The sequence below is a fragment of the Protopterus annectens genome, chromosome 7.part1 (genome assembly GCF_019279795.1).
Source record: "Protopterus annectens isolate FY-2018-M chromosome 7.part1, PAN1.0, whole genome shotgun sequence".
NCBI lineage: Eukaryota > Metazoa > Chordata > Ceratodontiformes > Protopteridae > Protopterus > Protopterus annectens.
This window is the reverse complement of record NC_056740.1, coordinates 423,004,133-423,028,729: the sequence shown is the minus strand read 5'-3', so window position 1 is coordinate 423,028,729 and position 24,597 is coordinate 423,004,133. Positions and strand designations below refer to the sequence as shown.

General features: G+C 44.6%; 1 protein-coding gene across 1 annotated transcript in view; it reads left to right on the top strand.

Annotated features, from left to right (window-relative positions):
- The window catches only part of IFRD2 (interferon related developmental regulator 2), a 677,402-nt gene that overhangs the window by 388,700 nt on the left and 264,105 nt on the right, over nucleotides 1–24,597 (top strand). Inside the window, exon 9 of the mRNA XM_044078882.1 lies at nucleotides 18,604–18,738. Coding sequence (XP_043934817.1) covers nucleotides 18,604–18,738 — 135 coding nt within the window. The remainder of the gene's footprint in view (nucleotides 1–18,603; nucleotides 18,739–24,597) is intronic.

Genomic DNA, 24,597 nt, shown 5'->3' with positions numbered 1-24,597 from the left:
TCTCGCAGACCCTCAACAAGGAAAAATTCTTCAGCAAAATGGAAAAGATATTCCATTTGGAGTAATGCAAAAGGTGAAAATGTGTCACTGGTAAACATAGCCAACATCCTGGAATACTTGGCAGAGCTCTTCCACAAAGGCCTGTCCTATTCTTCCATTAAGATTCATGCATCAGCTATTTCAGCAGAATACGACTTGGATCCTCCAGTCTTCTCACATCCTCTGCTCAGGCAGTTTCTGAGAGGAATTAAAAATGTAAAACCACCTAGGAAGCCACCATTGCCAGCATGGGACTTGAACTTTGTGCTAGAAAAATTGACACTCCCTCCTTTTGAACCAGCAGCAACAACAGAATTACAATACTTATCATGGAAAACTGCTTTCCTGCTGGCAATCACTTCAGCAAGAAGGGTATCTGAGCTACAGGCATTAATGGCAGTACAGCCCTTCCAGATCTTCCATCAAGATAGAGTGTCCATGAGAACAAATCCTACTTTTATGCCTAAGGTGGTCTCCAGAGTATCTTTGAATCAGGCTATCCACCTACCTACATTCTTCCCCAACCCACAGAACAGGGGAGAAAGACTGTTGCATACCTTGGATGTGCATAGACAATTACGCTACTACCTGGACAGGACCAAGGGCAATAGAAAAACTGACCAGCTACTGGTAGCATATGCAACAGGAATGGAAGGAAAAGCAATTTCAAAACAGACAATCTCTAAGTGGATAGGAAATTGCATTAAATTTTGTTACTCCTACCATGGGAAGAAAACTCCAGAAAACATCAGGCCTCACTCTACAAGGGCTACAGCCACTGCTACCAAAGACATTTTAGAGGCTGCTACTTGGAGCTCCGTGCATACATTTGCCAAGCATTATAATTTACCTTTATACTCTAGATCCCGAGCAGGTTTTGCCACTGCTGTTTTGCAAGGGATCTTAACTACACCATAATTTCATTTATCCTCCTCCCCCAGTTTGGCTATGGTATTCTACCCATTTGTAAGGACTGCAGATGCATCCTTGAAGGACATAGTACAGTTTTGTACCTACCATAAATGTAGATGTCCGATAGGAATGCATCTGCAGTCAGGATTACCCACCCTCCTTCCCCTCTCTGGTACTCCTAGGGTATTTGCCCATCTTGTAGCTAGCTGGGGGAATCTATTATGGTGTATTTGTTTGTATATATGTACATACATGCTTATTTTTTGTTTGCTCTCTACTATTTGGAATCATTTGCATTTATCCAAATTTAGCCTTCCTAGAGGGCACCTGGCATCTGGGGCAAGGAACACTGAGGAAAATGGCGTCGGCTGATGCCTTTATACCCGAATAACTGCAGCTATGACGGGTGAAGTGCGACACCAGCCGAGGCCAGACCCAGACTTTGGAATCCGGCCGACCGAAGGGCTGCCTGACGACAGGACAACCCATTTGTAAGGACTGCAGATGCATTCCTATCGGACATCTACATTTATGGTAGGTACAAAACTGTACTTTATGGTAAATCCATAACTAACAAATTTATTTAGTGGACCTAACTTCTCGACAATTAATTAATTTCCTTGTTTACTAGGCTGACTTTGTAGCATGTAAAACCTGATGTAATTTTCTTCAGGTTTATGTACTTTGATACAGAAAACGGATTTGTATACATCAGACCTTCAGTATTCTGTTGCAGAATTTACTGGTGACCACTGTCGAATCAGCAGATGCATTTTGCTGTTTGAAGAAAGATGTGAAAGCTTCTTAGTTTGCATGGGATATTACCCCATGTTGTATTACGAAGCTTACTTGATGAATGTTTTTCTTTAATAGTTGTAGGATAAATCCCTTAGACATGTCTGTCTTGTTCACCAGTAGTATGAGTTTTCAAGACCTTTTTTTCTGTGAAAACTTGGATTAGTCCATTTTGTCGCCCTGCATATCCTATCTTTGTGTCAGTGTTTTTATGCAAGTCTGTTTCCATTAATTTCATAAGCCCATTTATTACTGTAGAACTGTACTTTGTCTTCATACAGTGGACAACAGTGTGATTCATTGATGAGGTCTCTAACTCACTGCATCCAAGTCTGAGTCCTGAGCTCCTGCTACTGTTTGCATTTTTCCCTAGGTCTGCTTGGGATTTCTGTGCATTTTCCAGCTCTCTTTGTGAAGCATGGTGGTTGGCTAGCTAAAGTAAATTGAAATTATGTTTGATAAATATACAGATGTTTGAGCAGTATTTTGTCAGGACCCTGTTCATCAGTTTAATTTAGTTAAAGCCTGATCTGTTACCTGCATGAGTTAGACTTGGACTTGTGCTCCACCCAGCACTAATTTTCAGGGTTTTTCTGCTTCGTAATCCAGTATTTTCTGTTTATCATGCTATTATCGATAGTGCAGTTTGACTTGCCCAGTTTTAAGTAAGAGGTGAGAGATGTGCTGGGTTGTTGTCTGTGCATTACTTAGTCTGTTTTCATGTTTTATGAATTTTGAGGTGATGCAGCATTTAAAATCAAATTGAGTTCTGCCTTTTAACATGGAATGCAAAAATACAGGCTACTTGATCAGAATAAATGCCTAACTTGATAGTGTTGCTATTTACATCTGTCAGTGATGCATGTGTTGATCTCCAGTGACCAGTGGTAAAACAGTAACATTTTAATGATAGTTGGCATCCTTGTGTATTCCTTTGCTAAAGCTGTGGAAGTAGGAGGCAAATTTTAGGTAACATTTATAGGACATGGAAGGTACTTAAAATGGTGTAGAGCACTGCAGATGTTGAGATCACTGCTGTATCTTTGAAAGAGGGCATATTCCTCAGCACTACCTTCTTGCTTTGTTTGTGCATTTGTAGTATGCACCAGACATTTTCTGGAGCAGTATTTCTCATTTTAAATGCACCTTGTATGTTTGTACTCTTAAAATGAGAATTGTTTTGCTTTGTTGATTGGTTTGGCATTACTAGAATGGCACCTGTTTATAGGGATCTTTGAGATAGAAGCTTCATAAATGTTGCCAAGGTTGGATTGATTGAGAAAAAGGTGAATTGGATGGACATAGTAGTTTAGGAGTTAACAAGGTGCACTAAGGCTTTGAGCGGTTTATAAGTTGCTTTCTGTACCCAGGGGGTGTATAGTTTAATTCCTGGCACCTTTGTTTACCTACTGTTTGAGTCTGAGCAAGTCACTTAACCAGAATGTGCTCTCGGTCAACCCCTGAAAAGGGAAATTTGTCTCCAGTGAGCTTTCTGAAAGGACAAAGCAGTCTTTATTTGCAGGAGACATTTTTTGCAGTAAATATTCCATGAATTGCATCAGTAGCAAGTTTTTCAGTCTTGTAGCCATTTGAGAGATGTAGCTGATATGAGGCTTGCACTTCTAGACATGGCAAGGAATGCTACATTATTTCAGAGATTCTAATTCTTGTAGTGATACTGTAACACAGAATTTACACACACAGCACAAGTAATGTAAAATTAGCACTAAGAAAAACAGTAATATGTTAATCTTTCTAAATTGTTCTATTTGTTTTTGATGGGTCTGTATCACATTGTCGAACTTGTATAAGTTCGAACGATGTAATATCAAACCCAAAATTTCGAAACCGCACAATAACAAATGCACAGCATCAATTTTTTCCCCAGGGAAAAAATTCGCTGTTCCCTAATAAAAAAACAAACAAAAAAAAACATAAACCTTAAACTAAAACTGAAGTGTGGTGGGGGGGGGGGCTTCACCTCCCCTATTTAAATATACAAACTCTGAGATCGCACCACAGTGGAGGAAATAGCAAAGCCCCAAAAACGGCCCACCAATTTTTTTCCCCTGGGGAAAAAAAAAATCTATGTGCCGTGGCTCTGCTATTTTTGCCTTTTGGGTTCGATATTGCATCATTCTAACTTATACGACTTTGACGATGTGCTATACACCCGTTTTTGACAGTAAGCCTGTGTCTAGAAATGTCCTAACATTTAGATTGCTGTGGGTGGGGTAGGTGTGAATCCAGATCTTAACAAGTGGGGGAAACAAGTCTGTTAGTGTTCATCTCTGGCATGTGAAGAAAAATGATGTTCTTGCTGAAAACATACCCCCTCAGCTGTGGCACAAAAACCTTTACTGTGATTTAGGTGTATTCAGTTAGTGGTACAGGTGTTAGAGAGGTTAGGTCAGAGGATAGTAGTAAGTGGTTACTACCAGCTCGTCCATGCTGGTGGGAGGCATAGCTGGTGTTAGACACCTGAGATAACCTGCAGGTGCAGGGGACCCCACCGTCATTCTTGTAGGCTCATAGTTAAGTATTAGGTCAGTTGCATATGTGGACCATTTTAAGCCTAGCCAATTTTCCCAAGGTGAGAATTAAACTATGTACATTGTATCTTACCAGGTAAGTACCTGAACCATTATGCCAACCCTCAAGAAACTCTTAACTGTGTGGGAGCCCAGCAAAAGCTGGCTTTAGTTGAGGTAAAAGGAGATTCATTTAAGATGAAGATTGACAAGTGAATGTGTGTGACGTAAGCACTGCAGATCAGCAACCCAGAACGACCAATCTCGGCACTCACCTGTGATTTTAAAAATTGCATATTTTCCCTATATTCCAAGGCTGTTTACTCTTTCAGTCAGAAGTTTTCGTACTCTCAGGACATCGGATGCCATCACTCTTAACTTTGCTCAGGAATTCAGGACAAAGCCAAAAGTAATGGGGAAACATGGCACAAAATCAGGAAGGCTTTTTAAATTAGTTTAATTCACTCCAAGAAAACAGGAAGGGTTTGTAGCAGCACACATTTTCTGCACAATAGACTTTTAAAAAGTCATTATAAGGCAAAGAGCTGCATTTATTCTTCTCTCAAGTGCCACTGTTAAAATGAAATATGAATTTAAAGTTTGACAAATCCAGCTCTATTTATTTCATTGAAAATATGAAGCAAAATCGGGGGCATTATATGAAAGTGGGGACAGTGACAGGTATTTATTTCCTTGAAGTTAATAAAAGTGACTTACTGCCGAAGTTGATCACTGAAAAAAAAAGTCACTGAAGTTGTATAGCAGTAGTAGTGGTCCCGCACTATTGTGTTGCTGAAATCAGTGTACAAGTGTAAAGTTAGTATTCACAGGTTCATAGGTTTATACTAGGCTATCTGCCCTAAGGCATTTATAAGCCTAGCCCAAATTTTTGTGGCTTACGCCACCCCTTATATGAAAAAATACTGTGCCCATTAGTTTGTTGTGCCTCTGTCCAGCAGTGACACAGATATGATTCCCGAGGTAAACCTACGATCTCCCATCCACAGGTCTAGATTTCTCTTGAACAGAGTCAGCGAGGTGCTCTGCCTCACATGGACCGGGATTTTATTCCACAGCATAGGGAGTCTCTGAGTGATAAATCTATCCCTCCAGCACGTCCTATTTATATCCGTGCTAAGGTTTAAGTCGCTTGCTCTAGTGGTTTTGGTGGATTTGGATTTTTGAGGAGGAGCATGGCCAATAATTCCGGGTTGGACATGGCCTTGTATGTCAGGCACATGTCACCTCTGAGCAGACGGTATGCGACTGAATAGAGCTGGAGTTTCTTCAATCTGGCAGCATATGACAGATTTTGGAGTCCCTTTATCCTTTTGGTGAGGAACTTTTGGGGTCTCTCCAATTGCTGCAGATGTCGGGTGAGATACATCCCGAATGGGGCATTGTACTTTCGATCATTGGACTGATAAGTGAAGAGTACAGGGTAACAATGACCTCACTAGATCTGGATGTGAATCCCTTCATGATCAGGTGGGCAATGTAGAATGTCTTTCTAACCACTTTAGCAATGTGAGTGTCAAAGAAAGGCCACTGTCAACCTGGGTCCCCAGGTCCCTGATAACCTCTTCTGTGCTTAGTGGATTGCCACCTATATGGTAGCTTGGGGTTACCTTGTTTTTCCCGAAGGGTATGACTATACATTTTTTGGCGTTTAACTTCAGGCCATGGCTCTGGCACCAGCTATCTGTTTCCGTGAGTCCCTTCTGAAGGATATCCGTGTCCGATGCACTTTCCAGTTTGCAGTCGTCTGCAAACTTTGTCAGCCAAAGTCCTCCCATGTTGGCCTGTACTTCTGAGAAGTAGATGCCAAACAATACGGGCCAAGGACCGAGCCCTGTGGGACACCACTTGTGACCGGCTTGGAGTCTGACACAGCGCCAGCAACTCTAACCCTGTGGGTTCTGTCCTTAAGCCAGTTTGCAACCCATCTTGTGACATATGGGTTTACATTTAAGCTGGTAAGTTTTTCTACAATACTCGAGTGGGGTATTGTGTGAAAGCCTTTGCAAGGTCAAGGTAGGCTGTATGGGACTGCCTTTCCCTCATCAATGGCCTTGGTGACTGTTTGAAGAAGTCGACCAAGTTCAAAAGGCATGATCTTCCCTTGACAAAGCCAAACTGGGTCGGGTCCAATGTCTGCAAGTCCCCTATATCTTTGTTTATGAGCTCCATTATGATCCTCTCCATAGCTTTGCAGACTAGACTTGTTAAGCTTATGGGGGTAATTACTAGGGTCCGTGAGGCGCCGCCTTTGTGGAGTGGGACCACAGTTGCCGTCGCCACTCCTTGGGCACGTATCCTGTGGTAAGGCTGAGATTAAACAGCTGCCTTATGTGCGGTTTAATTCCTCATTTAGCTCGTGTAGCACACAGCCGGGGACACCATCCGGTCCCATTGATGCTGTGTTTTAGCTTTAGAGAGAGCAGCTTTCACCTGCGCATTTGAGATGTCTGGGAGGCTACACTCGGCTGGGATAGTTATCTCTCCTTTAGGGGAGAGGGGTGAAGTTTGCACTGAACCTGTCTGCCAGTATGTTGGCAATGTCTGTGGGTTCAGTGATTTTTGTATCATTTTGGACTAATTCTGAGCATATCTGTGAGTTTCCACCCAGGTTCCTAACATAGCTGAAAAAGGCCTTATGATTGTCCTTTGAATCCATGGCAATTTTTCTCTCAAAATTGGCCTTAGTTGATTTTATGAGTGCTCGTATTTTTTACTAATAATGATCAGGGGTGACTTCCCTTTTATGGATTTTGTTCTATCATGTAATAGCTTTCTCCTCTTATTGTAAAGTTTGTTAATGGCTGGGGTCCACCAGACTGGACGTTTGCCCTTTGTGGAAAGAGTCTTGGTTTTATTTGGGATTGCCTGATCCATGCAGTCCTGGAGGTGTTCATAGAAGGCATTTGTAAGGGCTTCCGCAGCTTGGGTTGTGGTTTCCTCTGGCTCAGGGGCCTTGAAGGATACCACACCAGTCTTGAGTAGTGTGAAGTTTGCTTTAGAGAAGTTCTTCACTATGGTTTTTTTGTTTGGGGGGGGGGCGGGATGTGGATTTCCAGTGAGATTAGTTTATGATCAGATCTCACCAATGAGGGATATACTTCTGGTGTGGAGCATTTTGTCCCCATGTTTGTGACAATGAGATCTAGTATATTTTCTCCTCTCGTGGGAACAGTGACTAGCTGTTCCATGGCATTTGAATTTATGAACTCCAAGAACCGTTGGGCTAGAAAGTTAGGGCTTGAGTAATGTTCCCAGTCTATATTCGGGTAGTTGAAGTCACCCAATATGATGGTGTTTGGAGATACATTTATACCCTCCAGTGTCTTCAGGAAGGCTGTGTGGGGTTCCTGAGTTTGAGAGGGTGGCCTGTAGCATGCTACAATTTGTAGAGCAGTTTTGCCTATGGTTAGTTGCACCTGGATGGTTTCGAGCTTATGCGTTGCCACCAACCTGGAGGTGTGGGTATCCTTTATGAATATGGATACACCCTCCTTTTGTGGTGTGGTCCGGGTTTTGGGGCTGGAACGCATGATATGAGGTAAAACCTAATAGTGCCGGGGTGCTCTCAGGAGCCTTGAACCAGGTTTCAGTTACAGCACAGACATCGATGTTCTCCATACTGAGAAGGGCCTCGAGTGCGTGCATTTTGAGATTTAGACTTCTGGCATTGAGCAGCATTACCCTCAGTTTCTTCCCATTTTTGTTTTCTAGGGTGGTAGGTTTAGAATTTGAGCCTTGCCTAAAAAAGGCACTATGGGGGTGGCAAGAGCCCAGCCAATATCCGGAATCCCAGGGGTGACAGGTGCAAGCCGTCCCTTGCGAAGCAGCGTGGCTTGTCAAGCATGTCATCCCAGGCAGACAGACACTGGATCCCCTTTGAATGACACCAGGCATTAAGCCAATTGTTAAAGCTGATCATCTTGTCTCTATATTGTGGCATCATTCTTGGTGAAAGAAGGATACTGCTCAGGGTTAGGGTCATACCTGCCTGGGCTACATAATCAGAGAGCTCCTCTAGGTCTCTTTTCATGTAGTCCAGGGAGGTACGTCTCAGGTCGTTCACACCAGCATGGACAATGACTGTGTCATATTTGTACTTGCCGTGGAGTGACCCAGTGCTTGTGTTATGTGGCGGATTCTAGCGCCCGATAGGCAGCTTACTGTGACCCTCTCCTTGTTCAGCCTGGTGAGTGGGATGTCAGTGTGTCTGACTATGGAGTCACCTATGACAAGTATGTTTGGTGTTGTATTTGGCCTTAAGGGCTGTGACTGCTTTGCACACTGCTTTTGTGGTTTATGTGTTTCTTGTGGGGTGTCTTGAGGTAGCAGTTGTTTGGGTGTCTGCTTTGGAGGCCTCTGCTGTTTAGGTAAATTTTTACTCAGAGCCTCCGAGTATGTGTGTCTTTGTGTGTTTATGTGTTTGATTCAGTGGAGTGGTAGCATTATGTGAGGCTGGTTTTGTGGTGTGTGTAGTTGCCTTCTCCTCCTGTCTGGTCTTGCCAGTCCTGAGTTGAGAGAGCTCAGCCTCCAGTTCGGCTAAATAGCTGCATCTCTCGCAAGTATTTGTGTTATGTGGGAGGAGGAGAGGGTTGTCTGTGTACATGAGGCAGTTATAACATTGCCTCAAGATGCCCAGATTCACCAGCTGGATCGGAGAGGAGATTGACAACTGACCTTTGGACATGCTAGAATAATATTGGGAAATCCTTAATTGAAAACAAGGGCCAGTGGGGAGTAAGGGTGTAGTGCTTTTAATTTTTAGTGCTGACTTACATAATTGCTTTAGTGAGCAAGTGCCAGGTAACTTGAGTGCAATGTGTTACAAGTAACTAAATGCAAAAACGACAAACAGTAACTTTCTTTCAAGTGAAACAAGGAAATAAGTACAGTAAGCAATACAGATATCACTAGTGATCCACAGAAGCGCTGAGAAGTTGCGTATTAGGTGGAATTAGCTTCCAGGGAAATAACAAGCAAACAAACATCCACAGAAGCGCTGAGAAGTTGCGTATTAGGTGGAATTAGCTTCCAGGGAAATAACAAGCAAACAAACAACAAGCATATAAACAAAGCTAGATTCAGCAGGCCTGGATCTAGTCTATGCTAGAGCAAACAAGGTGAACCAATTTCAGTAAGATACAGTTCAAATATTCAGGCACTATAAACCTTTAACCAGAAATTCCCAGCTCAGAAGGGCAGAGTCCAGCCTCTTCTCCCACAAGAGTGCAGACCACGAACCTTCTTAATGTAAAATAACTGGCCTGAAGCCCAAGTGCCTAAACCAGAACTAATACACTTGGACACTGGGCTCTCAATCAGCAGTTCCCAACTTAGAAGGATGAAAGCTACCTGTCCTGCCACCACAGTGCTTGCCACAAACCTTCCTAATGTAAAACAACTGGTCTGAAGCCCAAGTGCTTAATCCAAAAGACTTGAATGATAGCTACACTTTAATCAAGTTACAACCAAGCAGTAATAAATACCATTGAATACTTTAGAGAATGTCTGGATTAGTGCTCAAGTTACACAAACAAAGCTAGATCCAGCAGGCCCGAATCCAGTTTATGCCACAGCAAACAAGGCGCACCAACTTCAGTAAGAAACCGTTCAGATATGCATGCACTATAAGCCTTTAACCAGAAATTCCCAGCTCAGAAGGGCAGAGTCCAGCCTCTCCTCCCACAAGAGTGCAGACCCCGAACCCTCTTAATGTAAAATAACTGGCTTGAAAGCCCAAGTGCTTAAACCAGAATTAATACACTTTTAGAATAACAGACACTGAGCCCTCAATCAGCAGTTCTCAACCTAGAAGGATGTAAGCTACCTGTTCTGCCACAACAGTGCAGACCACAAACCCTCTCAGTGCAAAACAACTAACTGGTCCGAAGCCCAAGTGTTTAAACCAAAAGGCTTAGAATGAGTTACACCAAGCAGTAATAAATACAATTGAGTATTTTAAGATGATGCAAAAGTAAAAAGAAGTAGGTAAAAACACAAGTACAGTAAAAGCAGATGAAATTTGTTATGGCATCTGCTTGTGGGTGGGTTTGTGTGTGTGTGTGGGGGGGGGGGGTTGCAGTGCGAGTAACAAATTGGTCATAATTTATTTCACTATTACGATTGTGTGTGTGGGATGAGGAGGAGGTGATTGCAGTGTAGTTGAGTAACAAATTGGCCATAATTGCTTTCAGTTAATTGCACATCTAAGTCTTGCACATGATTGGTGGCTATCTTTGTTGGTTTGTCTGGAGCAGGATGTGTATGAAAGCAGCTGCTAATACACACAGTGGGTGCAATAAATAACATTGTCATTTCATAGTGCTTTGCTCTGATGAATTCATGGTTGGTTATTACTTTTTTAGTTGTGGTGTCTACATGGTCTCTCTGTCTTCATAGAGTTATGCTGTAGAGGAACTAGCATTCCCTCATATTTTTTTGTGAGTGATGGTGCAGTGTGTGTGTGTGTGTGTGTGTGTGTGTGTGTGTGTGTGTGTGTGTGTGTGTGTGTGTGTGTGTGTGTGTGTGTGTGTGTGTGTGTGTGTGTGTGTGTGTGTGTGAGAGTGTGAGAGAGAGAGAGAGAGAGAGACTTGGCTTGTCAGGGACAATGTAAGTTAGCATGTTTAAAAAAATCTACCAACATACACAGTAATGCAGGGCATATACATATCTCTCTTCTGGGAAGCAGTAAAATGCAATTAATAAGTCATTAAAGACTTAAAATGTATTGCAGTACATCCAGAACCATACAACCATAGACTTTATTTATAAATAGATTTTGACATAGACTTGCTGGTGGCCTCTGCCCTCAAGCCCATTTATTCAAAACAGCCCTGCTCAGACATATGCACAGAACGTTTATATAGCCTGTGTTGGAAACTAGGGAAGGTTCTGGTAATTATTTCTGCAAGTTTCCTCACAAACCTTGAGTGTGTACAGGGAACTTTACTATAGCTTGGGTAGGGTCTGGGGAAAGTGTGTGGTCATTTATTGTACTTCCCTCACAGCCTTCAGAGGTGTGCAAAGAAAGACAGTATAGCTTGTGTAGGAGCAGCAAGTTGGGATACATTACTGTGATCATTATTTTCCCCCATTTGCTCTCAATCAAACCTCAGACACATATACAGGTTGACTGTCTTTTGGGGGTAGATGTAAGGAGGCATGCTTTTTAACATGTATATTTGACATGAAAAGGTTGAATATTTTGCTGTGTTCTGTTAGCTCTTTGTTTTATCCAAGACTGACATCAGAGAGGTACAGACATTGTCTGCATTTTGGGGTATGTGTGAGGAGGCATTGTGTGTGTGTATATATATATGTGTGTGTGTGTGTGTGTGTGTGTGTGTGTGTGTGTGTGTGTGTATATATGTATATATATGTATATATATATATATATATATATGTATATATATGTATATATATATATATGTATATATATATATATATATGTATATATATATGTGTGTGTGTGTGTGTGTGACAGTAGGCACTTTTAAATAGGACTGTGGCTATTTCTGCCTTCACTTTTATACCAGTCTAACACCAGAGTACAGAAGGGCTGTCTTTGTGGGGTGGGGACGAGGAGGTTAGGGTGGCAAGCAGTATTGCTAGACAGGATTTGTATATCTTCTAAGCATTTTTTGCATTGGTTTATTGAGAGCTAATTTTTTTCTTGGCTTTGAAAATTAAAGCTCTGCTGCAACTTTCTTCCTTGAAAGAAAGAAACAAGACTGAATTTCTTTCCTTATTCATGATTTTTCTTTAGGCCATCACTGAATAAAAAGGATTGGGAAACTGAAGTACATGAAATTAGCTATACCTCATGGCTTAATTCAGTTATTTTCTACACAGTTACTACTCTGCAGTTTTAGTCAGTCAGGGTGTGTGTTGAAAGGCTGCAAAGAAAGTAAATTTCAGCAGTAATACCATGTTTTTTTCTTCAGTCATAATTTTTGTTCATGCAGTCGTATGTGCTTTCTTAGGTAGGCAGGTTTGTGGAGCTCTGGCAGTTGCCATGGAGATTTGGACCTCTTGAGGGACAGTAAACAACTCCACTGTACCCAAAACTGGCCTGATGTTATGTGATCCTATCTCGCCTACATTCTGAATGATGGGTTCGGAGCCGATCCCTCGGCTCGACTTCACGCTTATGCCAAAGAGCGAAGTCTCTTATTGGCTGAGCTTACTATATCCCAGGATGCACCACTACCAGTCCCCCAGATCTCGTTTGCCGCTTCCCTGCGAAGACGTGGTCTCGAGCTGGCTGGGCTGAGTAGTTTTTATTAACTAACTTTTCTGTCAGTTTTTGCTGTTTTTTGGTCACAAAAGCTGTTTTAACGGCTATCGCTTCTTTGTGTGTTTGGATTGAAAATTTTTGTGTGTGATTGGGTTGAGTTTGTTTTGCCCCCTCCATCCAGGGCCTTCCCGGACTGTCAACCTGTTAAAACTTCACAGGGTCTCAGTAATCTTAGTTGTTTAGAGTTCCCTGTCATTTTCAGGAAGTGTTTGCGTTAAGCTATAACTGTGAGCTTAAATTTATCACCAGTAAATTGATAGTTGTTTACTTTCCTGTCAAAAGTACTAGAATTGTTTAACATCATGTCCCAAACTCCTAGGCCTTCGGGCTTTAAAAAATGTTCGAAATGTGGTTTCAAAATGTCTATCACAGACGATCATTCGCTCTGTGTATATTGTCTAGGGGCAAAGCACTTGCAGGAGTCATGCAGCGTATGTCACGCTTTTTCCTCAAGGGTCCTCCAGGAGAGGAAAAATAAATTGATTCTTAAGGGGTTAATTAAACCTTCCTTTGAAGAAGCCTTGGCATCCTCTCCTGCTCCAATCAAAAAGAAAAGGGCTTCGGTTCCGACCAGTCCGTCGGATCCGACTGCCAAGAGACCTAGGCAGGCCTCTCCTTCGGCTCCAAAGACTTCGGAGCCGAGGTCGGAACGGTCTGCCTCGATGCCACCAGTATCGACTCCTCTGGCTTCGGAGCCGATGGCTGGGGCATCGAGGCGGGCCACCTTCGCCGGCCCCGCTGCTCTCGGAGCCGACAAGGGTCGCCCGCTCAGACACTTCCTCCTCGGCGCCGAAGTCTACCTCGGCACCGATGGAATCTGGTGTGAGTATTCCCTCGGCGCCGATACTCATCGAGTCGCCTCGAGCCGGTCCCCTAGCCCTTTGGGGCCGATGGAAGGCCTTCTCGAACCCGTTCTGTTTCCTCTCGGTCTTGAGAATGTCGGATTCTGATATAGACAGGGTGCTCCAAAGACTGTTCCAGTCCCAGTCTTCCAAAATTTGTTTGGTTCCGACCCAGTTGGCTTGAGCCGATGACCTTGGCCCACCCATTGCCATTCCTCCTCCGACTGCTTGGCTCCGTCGAGCAGGTGCTGTTGGAGCCGGTGGAGATCTCAGGGTCGGCTCCGACCCTTACTCCAACCAGCCTTCGGGTCCGAGTTTGGTACGCGGACTTCTTCGGCTGGACCCGGGGTGATGTTTGGGACCTATGCTTCGGTTCGAGCCTCCCTCGGTGCTTCAGCTGCGGGACTTCCGTCGGCTATCACGGCTCGGAGACCGGACACTCCCAGGATTCTGGGGGTCTGGCTTTCAGGGCCATGAGGAGTGCCTTGGCCAAGTCCTCTTGACCATCTCTCGGCTTTACCGCACCTTCCTGGGCGTGGAGACTGGGTCTTTGGCAGTCCCCTGTCTGTAGCCAGCGGAGCCCGAGGCCTGAGGTTACCCCAGTGGGGTTCCTCCTCCTGAGGGTTCTTCGAGTTGTCTTCAGAGGAACCCCCAAGGAAGAGATCGTGCAAGAGGAAGCACGTGGACTCCCCCGAGTCTATTACATCAGACACTGATATGGATGATGCAGAGGGGTCCCCGAAGTCGTCCTCGGATGATGTCTCATTTGCAGACATCTTAGAGATCCTCAAGCAACGAGGCGGCTGGATATCCAAACCCCCCTCTGCGGACGAGTCAGTGCTCCTCAAGGCCTTTGGAGCTCAGCCCTCCGCCTCCTGGGTGTCTCCGCCCTTCGAGCTTCTGGATTTAGTTTGTCGAAGGGCGTGGGAACATCCAGATACCGTGGAACCAGTCCCTTCTCGTCCAAATAAATTTTTGTCGGTTAGCTCTCAGTTGGCTATCCTTACGTCAATTTCTAACTCGTCCATGAGGCTCATTTCCTATGCGGCCGAAGGGGCGGGTAGAGCGGCAGGCACAGGCGTGGCTCTACGTAGACAAGCCTGGCTCCGCTTGTGTCAGTTTGCGGAGGCCTTCAAATCTTCCTTCGCCGACGCTCCCTTTGATGGGTCCTCATTGTTTGGACCCAAGGTGAAAGACACCCTTACCCGCTGTGAGCAAGAGGGAAAAACTTTATCTGCCGTAGGTGCCCGTTATTCCACTCCTTTTCCGCCTTACCCCAAGGCTAAAGGAGGGGAAAATGTGGTTCCGCAAATCTCGCAAGTTTTTCTCCCAACAGCAGGAAGATTCCCGTCCAGAGGCAGAGGACGGGAAATTTTTCAGGGAGACGCCGTCCCAGAGGCGGCAGAGGGCCCGCAATTCTGGAGACCCTTGAGTCCTTTCGTGGCTCTTCAGCCTCCCACACGTCATGAGGGATTGCCCGGCTGTGCTGCTCGGAGCCAGTCGGGTGTCGTTGCCAAGCACCTAAAAGCCTGGGAGTCAATCACTCAGGACAGATGGGTGCTTCGGATCATTGCCGGAGGTTACACCATCCCATTCACATACTGCCCCCACCGTCCAAGAGAATCCCGGACCCACCACCCAGTCAAAGGGAAATAGCAGCCGCAGAAGCTTTAAAGCTGCTAGAAAAGGAGTCATCCAACCGGTCCCCACAGACCAGATCGGATCAGGAAATTACTCCAGGTTCTTTTAGTGCCAAAAGACAGGGGACCTGAGGCCAATATTGGATCTCAGCAAACTGAACCAATCCGTCACGAAATCCAAATTCCGAATGGTCACGTTACAATCCATTCTCCCATTATTGGAGAAGGATGTTTGGATGTGCTCCATAGACCTCAAGGACGCCTATTATCACATACCGATACATCAGGCGTCCAGAAGGTATCTGCGCTTCAGCCTGGGAGCCAGTCATTACCAATTTTGCTCTGCCCTTTGGTCTCACCACAGCCCCAGGGTGTTCACCAAGTGTTTGGCAGTAGTGACGGCTCACCTGAGAAGTCTTGGATTCCAAGTGTTTCCCTATCTCGACGACTGGCTCCTGACTGCCACCACCAGGCATCTACTAATGGACAACCTCAAAGCCACCATCTCCCTGGGTGTTTCCCTGGGGATTACATTCAATTGGTCAAAGTCTGTCTTGCTGCCCTCTCAACGCATAAAGTTTATAGGAGCAGAGATAGACTCAAGATTGATGCGCGTCTTTCTTCCTGCCGGAAGGATCCGAACTTTACAGGGCCAAGTTCAAGCTCTGATCTCGAGATCCAAAGCCCCAGCCAGGATGGTTCTACAGGTTTTAGGCTCAATGTCTGCCACAGTTCTTTTAGTTCCTCTAGCAAGATTACACATGAGGATTCTTCAGTGGCTCTTGTCAACTCAATGGTCCTTTCAGGATCTTCCCCTCAATCATCACATCATGATTACGGAAATATGCAAAAGGGACCTGCGCTGGTGGCTTCAGACATCCAACTTGGATCAAGGAGACCCTTTGTTCTCCCCTCCAGTGGTTACCCTGACGACAGATGCCTCCCAGATAGGGTGGGGGGGGGCATTGTCTGGGCAGGCTAGTTCAGGGCTCCTGGCTTCCAGACGAAGCTCTTCTCCACATCAACGTGTTGGAGATGAGGGCTGTACTTCTATCCCTACAGGCCTTACACAAGTTTCTTCCTCAGGGCATCATCGCCATCCACACAGACAACATGTCGGTGGTCTGGTATCTGAACAAACAAGGAGGGACCAGATCGTAGCCCCTTTGCAGAGAGGCCATGAGAGTGTGGGAATGGGCTGTAGCTACCAACCGCTTCTTGGTAGCGACCCACATCCCGGGAAAGTCAAATGTATTGGCGGACAAATTAAGCAGGACAATTCTCTCTCCTCACGAATGGTCTCTAAACCGCACAGTAGCAGCCCAGGTTTTCAAGAGATGGGGGACGCCGTGCTGCGACCTATTTGCAACTCCACAAAACGCCAAGTGCCAAAGGTTCTTCTCCTTGATCCCACATCAAGAAGTACCAGCCATGGATGCTCTAGCACAACCTTGGCCAACAGGGCTACTTTATGCCTTTCCTCCAATTCCACTTCTTCCCAAAGTTATTCAAAAAGCTTCTCAACTGGGGTCTTTAATGATTCTGATTGCCCCATACTGGCCTCGTCAGATATGGTTTCCTTACCTGAAGAAGCATGCAGTGGACGATCCGTGGACCTTAGACCTGATTCCGGACTTGCTAATCCATCAGTCGGGACATTGGCATCAGTCCCTTCAATCTTGAAATTGACAGCTTGGCACCGCCACTTCCGACCTTAGTTAGAAGGCACACACTAGATGCGGAAGGTGTTGACATTTTATCTTCGCCCACAAACCCACCACTAACAAATTGTACCTCAGTAAGTGGAAGAGGTTTGCTATCTGGGCTCAACTCAAGGGCTTAGACCCTATCACTGCTCCTGTCCCAGAGGTTTTGAAATTCTTAACATCCCTGTTTAATCAGGGATCTTCTGTCTCAACTATTAAAGTCCAACTAGCGGCTATCTCTAAATTCCACGAATCCACGGATCCTCCTTTGATGAGCAGCAGACTATGCAAAACGTTCATTAAAGGTGCGAGTCTATTAAGACCACCAGTTTTTCATCCTGCACCTCCGTGGGATCTTGATTTAGTGCTTCGCGCATTAACATCTCTCCCTTTCGAACCGGCTGCTACATGCGAGTTAAAATATCTGTCTTGGAAAACGGCATTCTTAGTGGCTATTACTTCTGCAAGAAGAGTTTCAGAGCTTCAAGCCCTGTCTATTAAACCACCGTACTTGATTTTCCACAAGGATAGAGTATCACTTAGGCCTAATCCATCCTTTGTCCCAAAGGTCTGTTCTAGTTTCTGTCTTCAACAATCTCTAGAGCTACCAGTTTTCTTTCCAAAATTCTCCAATGAAGCAGAATACACTCTCCATAAATTGGATGTTCACAGGCAATTACGCTTCTATTTAGACAGGACTCAGCAACTTCGTAAGTCAGACCAGTTGTTTGTGTCCTTCTCAGATAATAAATTGGGCCAAACCATCACAAAAGCCACTATCTCAAAATGGATCAGAGATTGCATAGCTCAGGCCTATTCTTCTTGAATAAGCAACTTACAACATCTATCAAAGCTCATTCTACCAGAGCTATGGCTACTTCTATAGCTTTTCATTCCAAGCTCGCTATATCGCAAATCTGTGCTGCGGCTACTTGGTCCAACCCGCACACTTTCATTTCCCACTACAAATTGGATGTGGCATCTAAAGGACGAGCATCTTTTGGTTCCACGGTACTCAGGAGTGTTTTCCAGTGAGCCACCCAGGATTCAGGTGCTAGGGACGCTGTCCCATCATTCAGAATGTAGGCGAGATAGGATCACATAACATCTTTTAGTTATGTACTCACCATAACTTCAGATGTTTGGGATCCATCTCGCCTACATTCCTAATACCCACCCTCCTTCCCCCTGCCTTGGAGATCAGAAGAGATTGAACGGTTTTGAGTTCTACTGTTTTATCTTGTTTCATCTGACGATGTTATATAAGCAGGTATGCATGTGTGCATGTATGCGGACAAACTAGATCTGGGGGACTGGTAGTGGTGCATCCTGGGATATAGTAAGCTCAGCCAATAAGAGACTTCGCTCTTTGGCATAAGCGTGCCGAGTCGGAGCCGAGGGATCGGCTCCGAACCCATCATTCAGAATGTAGGCGAGATGGATCCCAAACATCTGAAGTTATGGTGAGTACATAACTAAAAGTTTTCTACCTTCTGATTGTCAGCAGCTCTGGACCAAATGGGCTGCCCAGGGAGCCAAATCAGGAAAGAATAATTCATAGGACATTCTCTCCTCTCCTGGGGATATCGTGCTTTGCCTCTCCTCCCTGAATAAGCAGGTGAGCTGATTGGGTTGAAGCTAGTGGAACCATCTAGTAGAACAAGTGGAGTTTGGGGGTGGGAGGGATATTTTTGGTTGAAACTGGAAATTGTGTGAAGCAGGAATTGTGTGCCATACTGTATAAATGTTTTTAATTCAAAAGTGCTTCTGTCAGTTATCCTTAAAAATAAGTTTCTTAATCTCTGAAAATGTGTTGTTCAACAGGAGTTTTTTTATGAAGATACTGACATTCTGTGTACCATACTGAAAGAGATGGCAACTGACAGCAGCAAATATCGAGCAAAGAGTGACAGACGAAAGCAGCGCTCCATATTCAGAGATGTGCTACATTTTATTGAGGTTTGTGTTTAGACAAAATGTGTGTGTGTGATGGTGATAGGCCAGCTAAATAAAGCTTATTTTAAATAGTATGACACGCTAATTCATGAGGTATCTTGGTGTTGCAGGAAGGTAAATTTCCACTCTTCCTTGGGTTCTTTTTGCCCCTTTTCTGACAACTGTCAAGCCTACTCCTACTGGACGTGAGCCCATTCATTCTATTCTGGTGTCAGGGGGTCCTCCAAGAACGTCAGGGTGAGATCCTTCTGTGAGAGTTGTCATTTACTTACACCCTCACTGGTATCCAGGATTTAAAGGCATTTCTTTTGTCCCTAATCCCACCACTGAGTTGGGGTGAAATGTGCATTTCTTCTCAAAGCACAGAAAAACTTTCCCATGTGGTGTGCATGTACTGTAAAAGGGAAGTGACTAGTTGAGATGAAAGCCTGACCCAAGAAATAAACTGAAAAGACATAAAGAAGTTAAACTAGAAATGTTGGGACCTACTAGAAATGTTGAGACCTTGCTAACTGACAGTTATTTAAGCAGCATGTCCGATCACTGAATTTAAAAATGTGTTAAAAGTCTGCTTACTTGTAAGAGGCCCAATAAGCTTTCAACAAAATGAATGTAGAAATATGATTTGGTATCTGAAAGTATATTGAAAGGCAGTAAAGGTCTAAACTACTAAACCAAATTGTGTTATGTAGTTGGAAAGTGAAATATAGAACTGAAGTGCTGGCTGGTTTGATGGGAGTGTAATGGTTGCTATTTGATTTTGGGGTAGAAATCCAGAACAGCACAGCGTAATGGAGTGATGCTCAAGTAAGTGATGGAGGACTGAGCAGGAGAATAAAGCTAGACTTCTGAAGTATAAAATTCCCCAGCTGTTTCTTGTTTAATATAGATTTAAAAAATATATATACATCACTAATTACGTAGGCAGTCATACATTTACATTAATGAATGCAAACAGTACTGACATATATTTAATTGCAAACATTATACGTTCATCTGTCCAGTCGTTGTCAAACATTGCATAGCTCATTCAAATCCTGCCTTCTTTTAAACCTCATTCCTCCTCCAGAATGTTTTTCTAAATGTATTGATCCCACAGTTCCCAATTATTGGTATGTAATTTGCTCCTACTCTTTTCTAAAGATCCCCTTTCCAGTTGTTTTATCTGATGTTCATCGTGTTTCACTGTTGCAGTCATTACACTTGAGTTATCCTGCTGGCAGGCTACCCGCAGTCGGCCTGAATTCCAAAGTCTTGGTCTGGCGTCGGTTGCTGTCGCCTCTTCCCTGATGTCAGTGCGCCGGGGGTATAAAAGATGCAGCCGACACCATTTTCTTCAGTCTGTCTTGCCGCGCGGTGCCTGAAGCAAAAGCAAGTTCGCAAGTGCCGGTCTGCCGACTCCTGAGATTTTCGAAATTGAATTTCAGATCCAAGGTCTTCTATAAAGCTAAGTACCCCGTTGAGGAAACTTTTTTCTTGCTCCAGACCGATGTCAGAAAAAGGTAACAATTGTATTTCTTGTGGGAACCAAATACCTCATAAGGATTTTCATTCTTACTGTATTCCTTGCCTAGGCCCTGACCACAACGTTGCTAGTTGTCGGTTTTGTGCTAGGTTTAACCAACGCACTATTAAGCGTCGGTACGATCTTGCTTTTCATTACTTTGGCCGAAGGTTTAACTACATAATGCCATCGGAACAGCCAACAACCGGAGTTCATAAAAAGAGCAAGGAAAAAGAAAAGGACAGGCATCCGAGGTCCAAAACCGACGACAAAGCCTCTTCTAGGCCATTCGCCGGTTCTCAGTGAGGTGCTTTCGCAGCCCCTGACACCCGCTACCTCAGAGCCACAGGCCGCCTCCGACTCCCACGTGGAGACAGCTAGGCGTCTGGATACTCAAGGTATTGGGCCTTCGGAAACTAATCCGGCTTCTGAGGGGGTTTTCAGACCTACACAGCTTTATATCGAGCCAACTTCAGCATCAAAGACAAACAGTTTTAAAGACAAGGAAACAAGTGCAGCATTCTCCAGGACAGACTTCCATGCCTAAGAAACAGATGCTCAAAATGGCTGAAGACCTAATTACTTTGATCAGGGGTTCCCATCCCCCTCCTGAAAAGATGCCTAGGCAAGATACTGAATATTATTCCTCTGATCAGGTTTCCATTTCCTCTGACTCCTCTTCAGAACAGGGATACTCTATTCCTCCCTATGAGGATCCTGATGCTGAAGAATTTATTCCTTCAGCTTCTCCTCCTGAGGATTACACATTTGGGGGAACCCTGCATACCATGAGGGAGCATTTCCACTGGGAGAGCCAAGATTATTCAGATTCTAAGAAAGGCTCGGAGACTTTCTTTTACTACCTCAGCACAGACCTCTTGCTATTCCTCCTGTTCAAGACATTGTAGATGATGTATTTTCAGAGTCCCGCCTGTCTCCTGACTCTTTACCTCCTGCATCTGTTAAGCCAGACAGATACTACAGGGTTCCAGATTCTCATAAATTTCTATATAAAAACCCTGCTGCTGACCCAGAAACTATTTCTCAGGGTCCCAAAGGGGTTAAGGCTGCTACTGCAAAAAACCCTGTCCCCTCAGATAGAGATTCTAGGGCACTGGACAGGATGGGGGAAAAAAGTTTACACTTCTGCTACCTTGGCTGTAAGGGCTTTAAATTGTCAGTTTCATATGCTTAAATATCAGCAATACTTAATGTCTCTGTTAAAACAGAAATGTTGACAAATTCTGAATGTGCTGAGAACAAGGATTTGCAGGATTTATTGCATGCAGCTGAACAAGTGGTAAAACATACCTTGCAATGTGCTTATGATTCACTGGAGGCCTCTTGCAGGGCCGCTGTAACAGGTTCTGTCATTAGAAGGCATGCTTGGTTAAAGGAACAGACTCTGCCAGATCATGTTAAAGCAAAATTATTGGATGCTCCATTACAGCATGATACTTTGTTTGGTGTTAAGGCAGAAGAGGTGTTGAAGAAAATGGAGGATAAAGCTAAATCTATGCAGACAGTGAAGGATTTCTTACAGGTACAGCCACCCAGATTTAGCAGAAACTGGCCTTCTAAGAATTGGTCCTTTCCCTTGTCAGACAGGCCACAAAGAGGCAGATACAGACGCCCTAGAGGCAGACAACAGCCCCAGGGCTCATACAGGCCCAAACAGTGGGGTGCTTCTACCTCCAAAAGCGGCGAAGACAAATCACAACGATATAGGAAACAGTCCAAATGACTTCCCTCTGCCAATGCCAAGCATTTATTTCTTGGCAGCACCTTTAGGGGGGAAAGCTAGCACTTTATTTTCACAAAATTGGCCCATGATTACCCAGGACAAATGGGTCTTAAATATAGTTTCTCAGGGCTACAGGTTCCACTTTCACACACTTCCAAAGGCAAAAGGTATGCCAGACCTGCCACACAATCAATGGGCAGAGGCACAAAACCAAGTTCCATCTCTCATGGACATGAGAGCTATTCAGCCAGTACCACAACAAGAGCAAGGACAAGGATTTTACTCGAGACTTTTCTTAGTACCAGGAAAGGACAAAGCATGGCCACCCCATAGTGCCTTTTTTAGGCAAGGCTCAAAAGTCAAACCCACCTCCATAGACATCACAAGAAACTAAGGGTAATGCTGCTAAACGCCAGAAGTCTTAACCTCAAGATGCAGGCACTCAAAGCTCTCCTCAGTATGGAGAACATCAATATCTGTGCAGTGACAGAAACCTTGTTCAAGGCTCCAGAGAGCACCCCAGCACTACCAGGTTATACCTTATATCATGCTTTTCGGCCCCAAAACCCGGACCGAACCACAAAAGGAGGGGGAGTTTCCATATTTATCAAGGATATCCACACCTCCAGGTTAGTGGCATTGCACGAAGTATCGGAGATCATCCATGTGCAACTAACAGTGGGCAAGACTGCTTTTCAGTTTATAGCATCCTACAGACCACCCTCTCAAAGTCAGGAATCCCACTCGGCTTTCCTGAAAACATTGGAGAACATGAAGATCTCTCCGAACACCATTATTTTGGGCGACTTCAACTACCCAAACATAGACTGGGAGCACTACTCAAGCCCCAGCACCTTAGCCCAAAGGTTCCTGGAAATTATAAACTCAAATGCTATGGAACAACTAGTCACCACTCCCACAAGAGGATTACATACTAGACCTGATCATTACCAACATGGGTACTCTATGCTCCATACCAGAAGTATATCCCTCATTGGTAAGATCAGACCATAAATTAATTTCACTGGATATCCACATCCCGACCCCACCCCCAACCCAGAAAACCACAGTGAAAAACTTCTCAAAAGCGAGCTTCTCACTTCTCAAAACCGAAGTGGAATCCTTCAAGGCCCCAGGGCCAGTGGAAACTACGGCCCAAACTGCAGAATCCTATATAAACGCATTCTACGGACATCTCCAGGAATGCATGGATCATGCTATAACAAACAAAACCAAGACCCAATCATCCAAAGGCAGGCGTCCAGTCTGGTGGCCCCCAGCCATAAATAAACTGTACAACAGAAGGAGGAAGCTACTACATGATAGAGCAAAATCCCTAATAGGGAAGGCAGCTCTGATCAGTACTAGCAAAAAATTACGATCCCTCATAAAATCCTCCAAGGCCAGCTTCGAGAGAAAAATTGCACAGGACATTAAAGACGATCATAAGGCTTTTTTCAGTTATGTTCGGAACCTGGGATGCAACTCCCAGACTTGTTCTGAGTTGATTCTAAACGACAAAAAATACACTGAACCCACAGACATCGCCAATATCCTGGCAGACAGGTTCAGTGCAAACTTCTCCCCCAAAGAGCAAGTATCTATCCCGGCAGAGGGCTGCCTCCCAAACATCTCTGATGCTCAGGTGAAGGCTGCCCTCTCCAAAGCAAAAAATATTGCTTCCATGGGACCAGATGGCATCCCGGGTTGCATCCTACATGAACTCCAAGAAGAACTAACCCCTCAAATAAAACAGCTGTACAATCTCAGCCTCACTACAGGATACGTGCCCACAGAATGGCGTACAGCAACAGTGGTCCCACTCCACAAAGGTGGAGCCTCTATGGACCCTGGAAACTATAGCCCCATAAGCCTGACTAGCCTAGTTTGCAAGGCTATGGAGAGGATCATCATAGAGCTCATAAACAAAGACATTGGGGACCTACAGACACTAGATCCTACCCAATTCGGCTTCGTCAAGGGCAGATCCTGCCTTTTGAACCTGGTCGACTTCTTTGAAACAGTCACCAAAGCCATAGATGAAGGGAAGGTAGTCCACACAGCCTATCTGGACCTAGCAAAGGCATTTGACACAATATCCCACTCGGGCATCATCCAGCTTAAATATAAACCCCTATGTCACAAGATGGGTCGCAAACTGGCTCAAAGACAGAACCCACAGAGTGAGAGTTGCTGGAGCCATGTCAGACACGAAACCGGTCACAAGTGGCGTCCCACAAGGTTCTGTCCTGGGACCGCTCTTGTTCGGTATATACATTTCCGAGGTACAGGCCAACGTGGGAGGACTATGGCTCACCAAGTTCGCAGATGACTGCAAACTGGGCGCCATGATCGACTCTCCAGCTGACACAAACATCCTTCAAAAAGGTCTCTCAGAGACGGATAACTGGTGCCAGAGCCATGATCTAAAGCTAAATGCCAAAAAGTGTATAGTCATACCCTTTGGCAAAAACAATGTGCCCACAAATTACCACATAGGTGGTAACCCATTAAGTACAGAGAAAGTAATTAGGGATCTGGGGACCCACGTTGATAGCAATCTCTCCTTTGAGAACCACATTGCCAAAGTGGTTAGAAAGACCTTCTACATAGC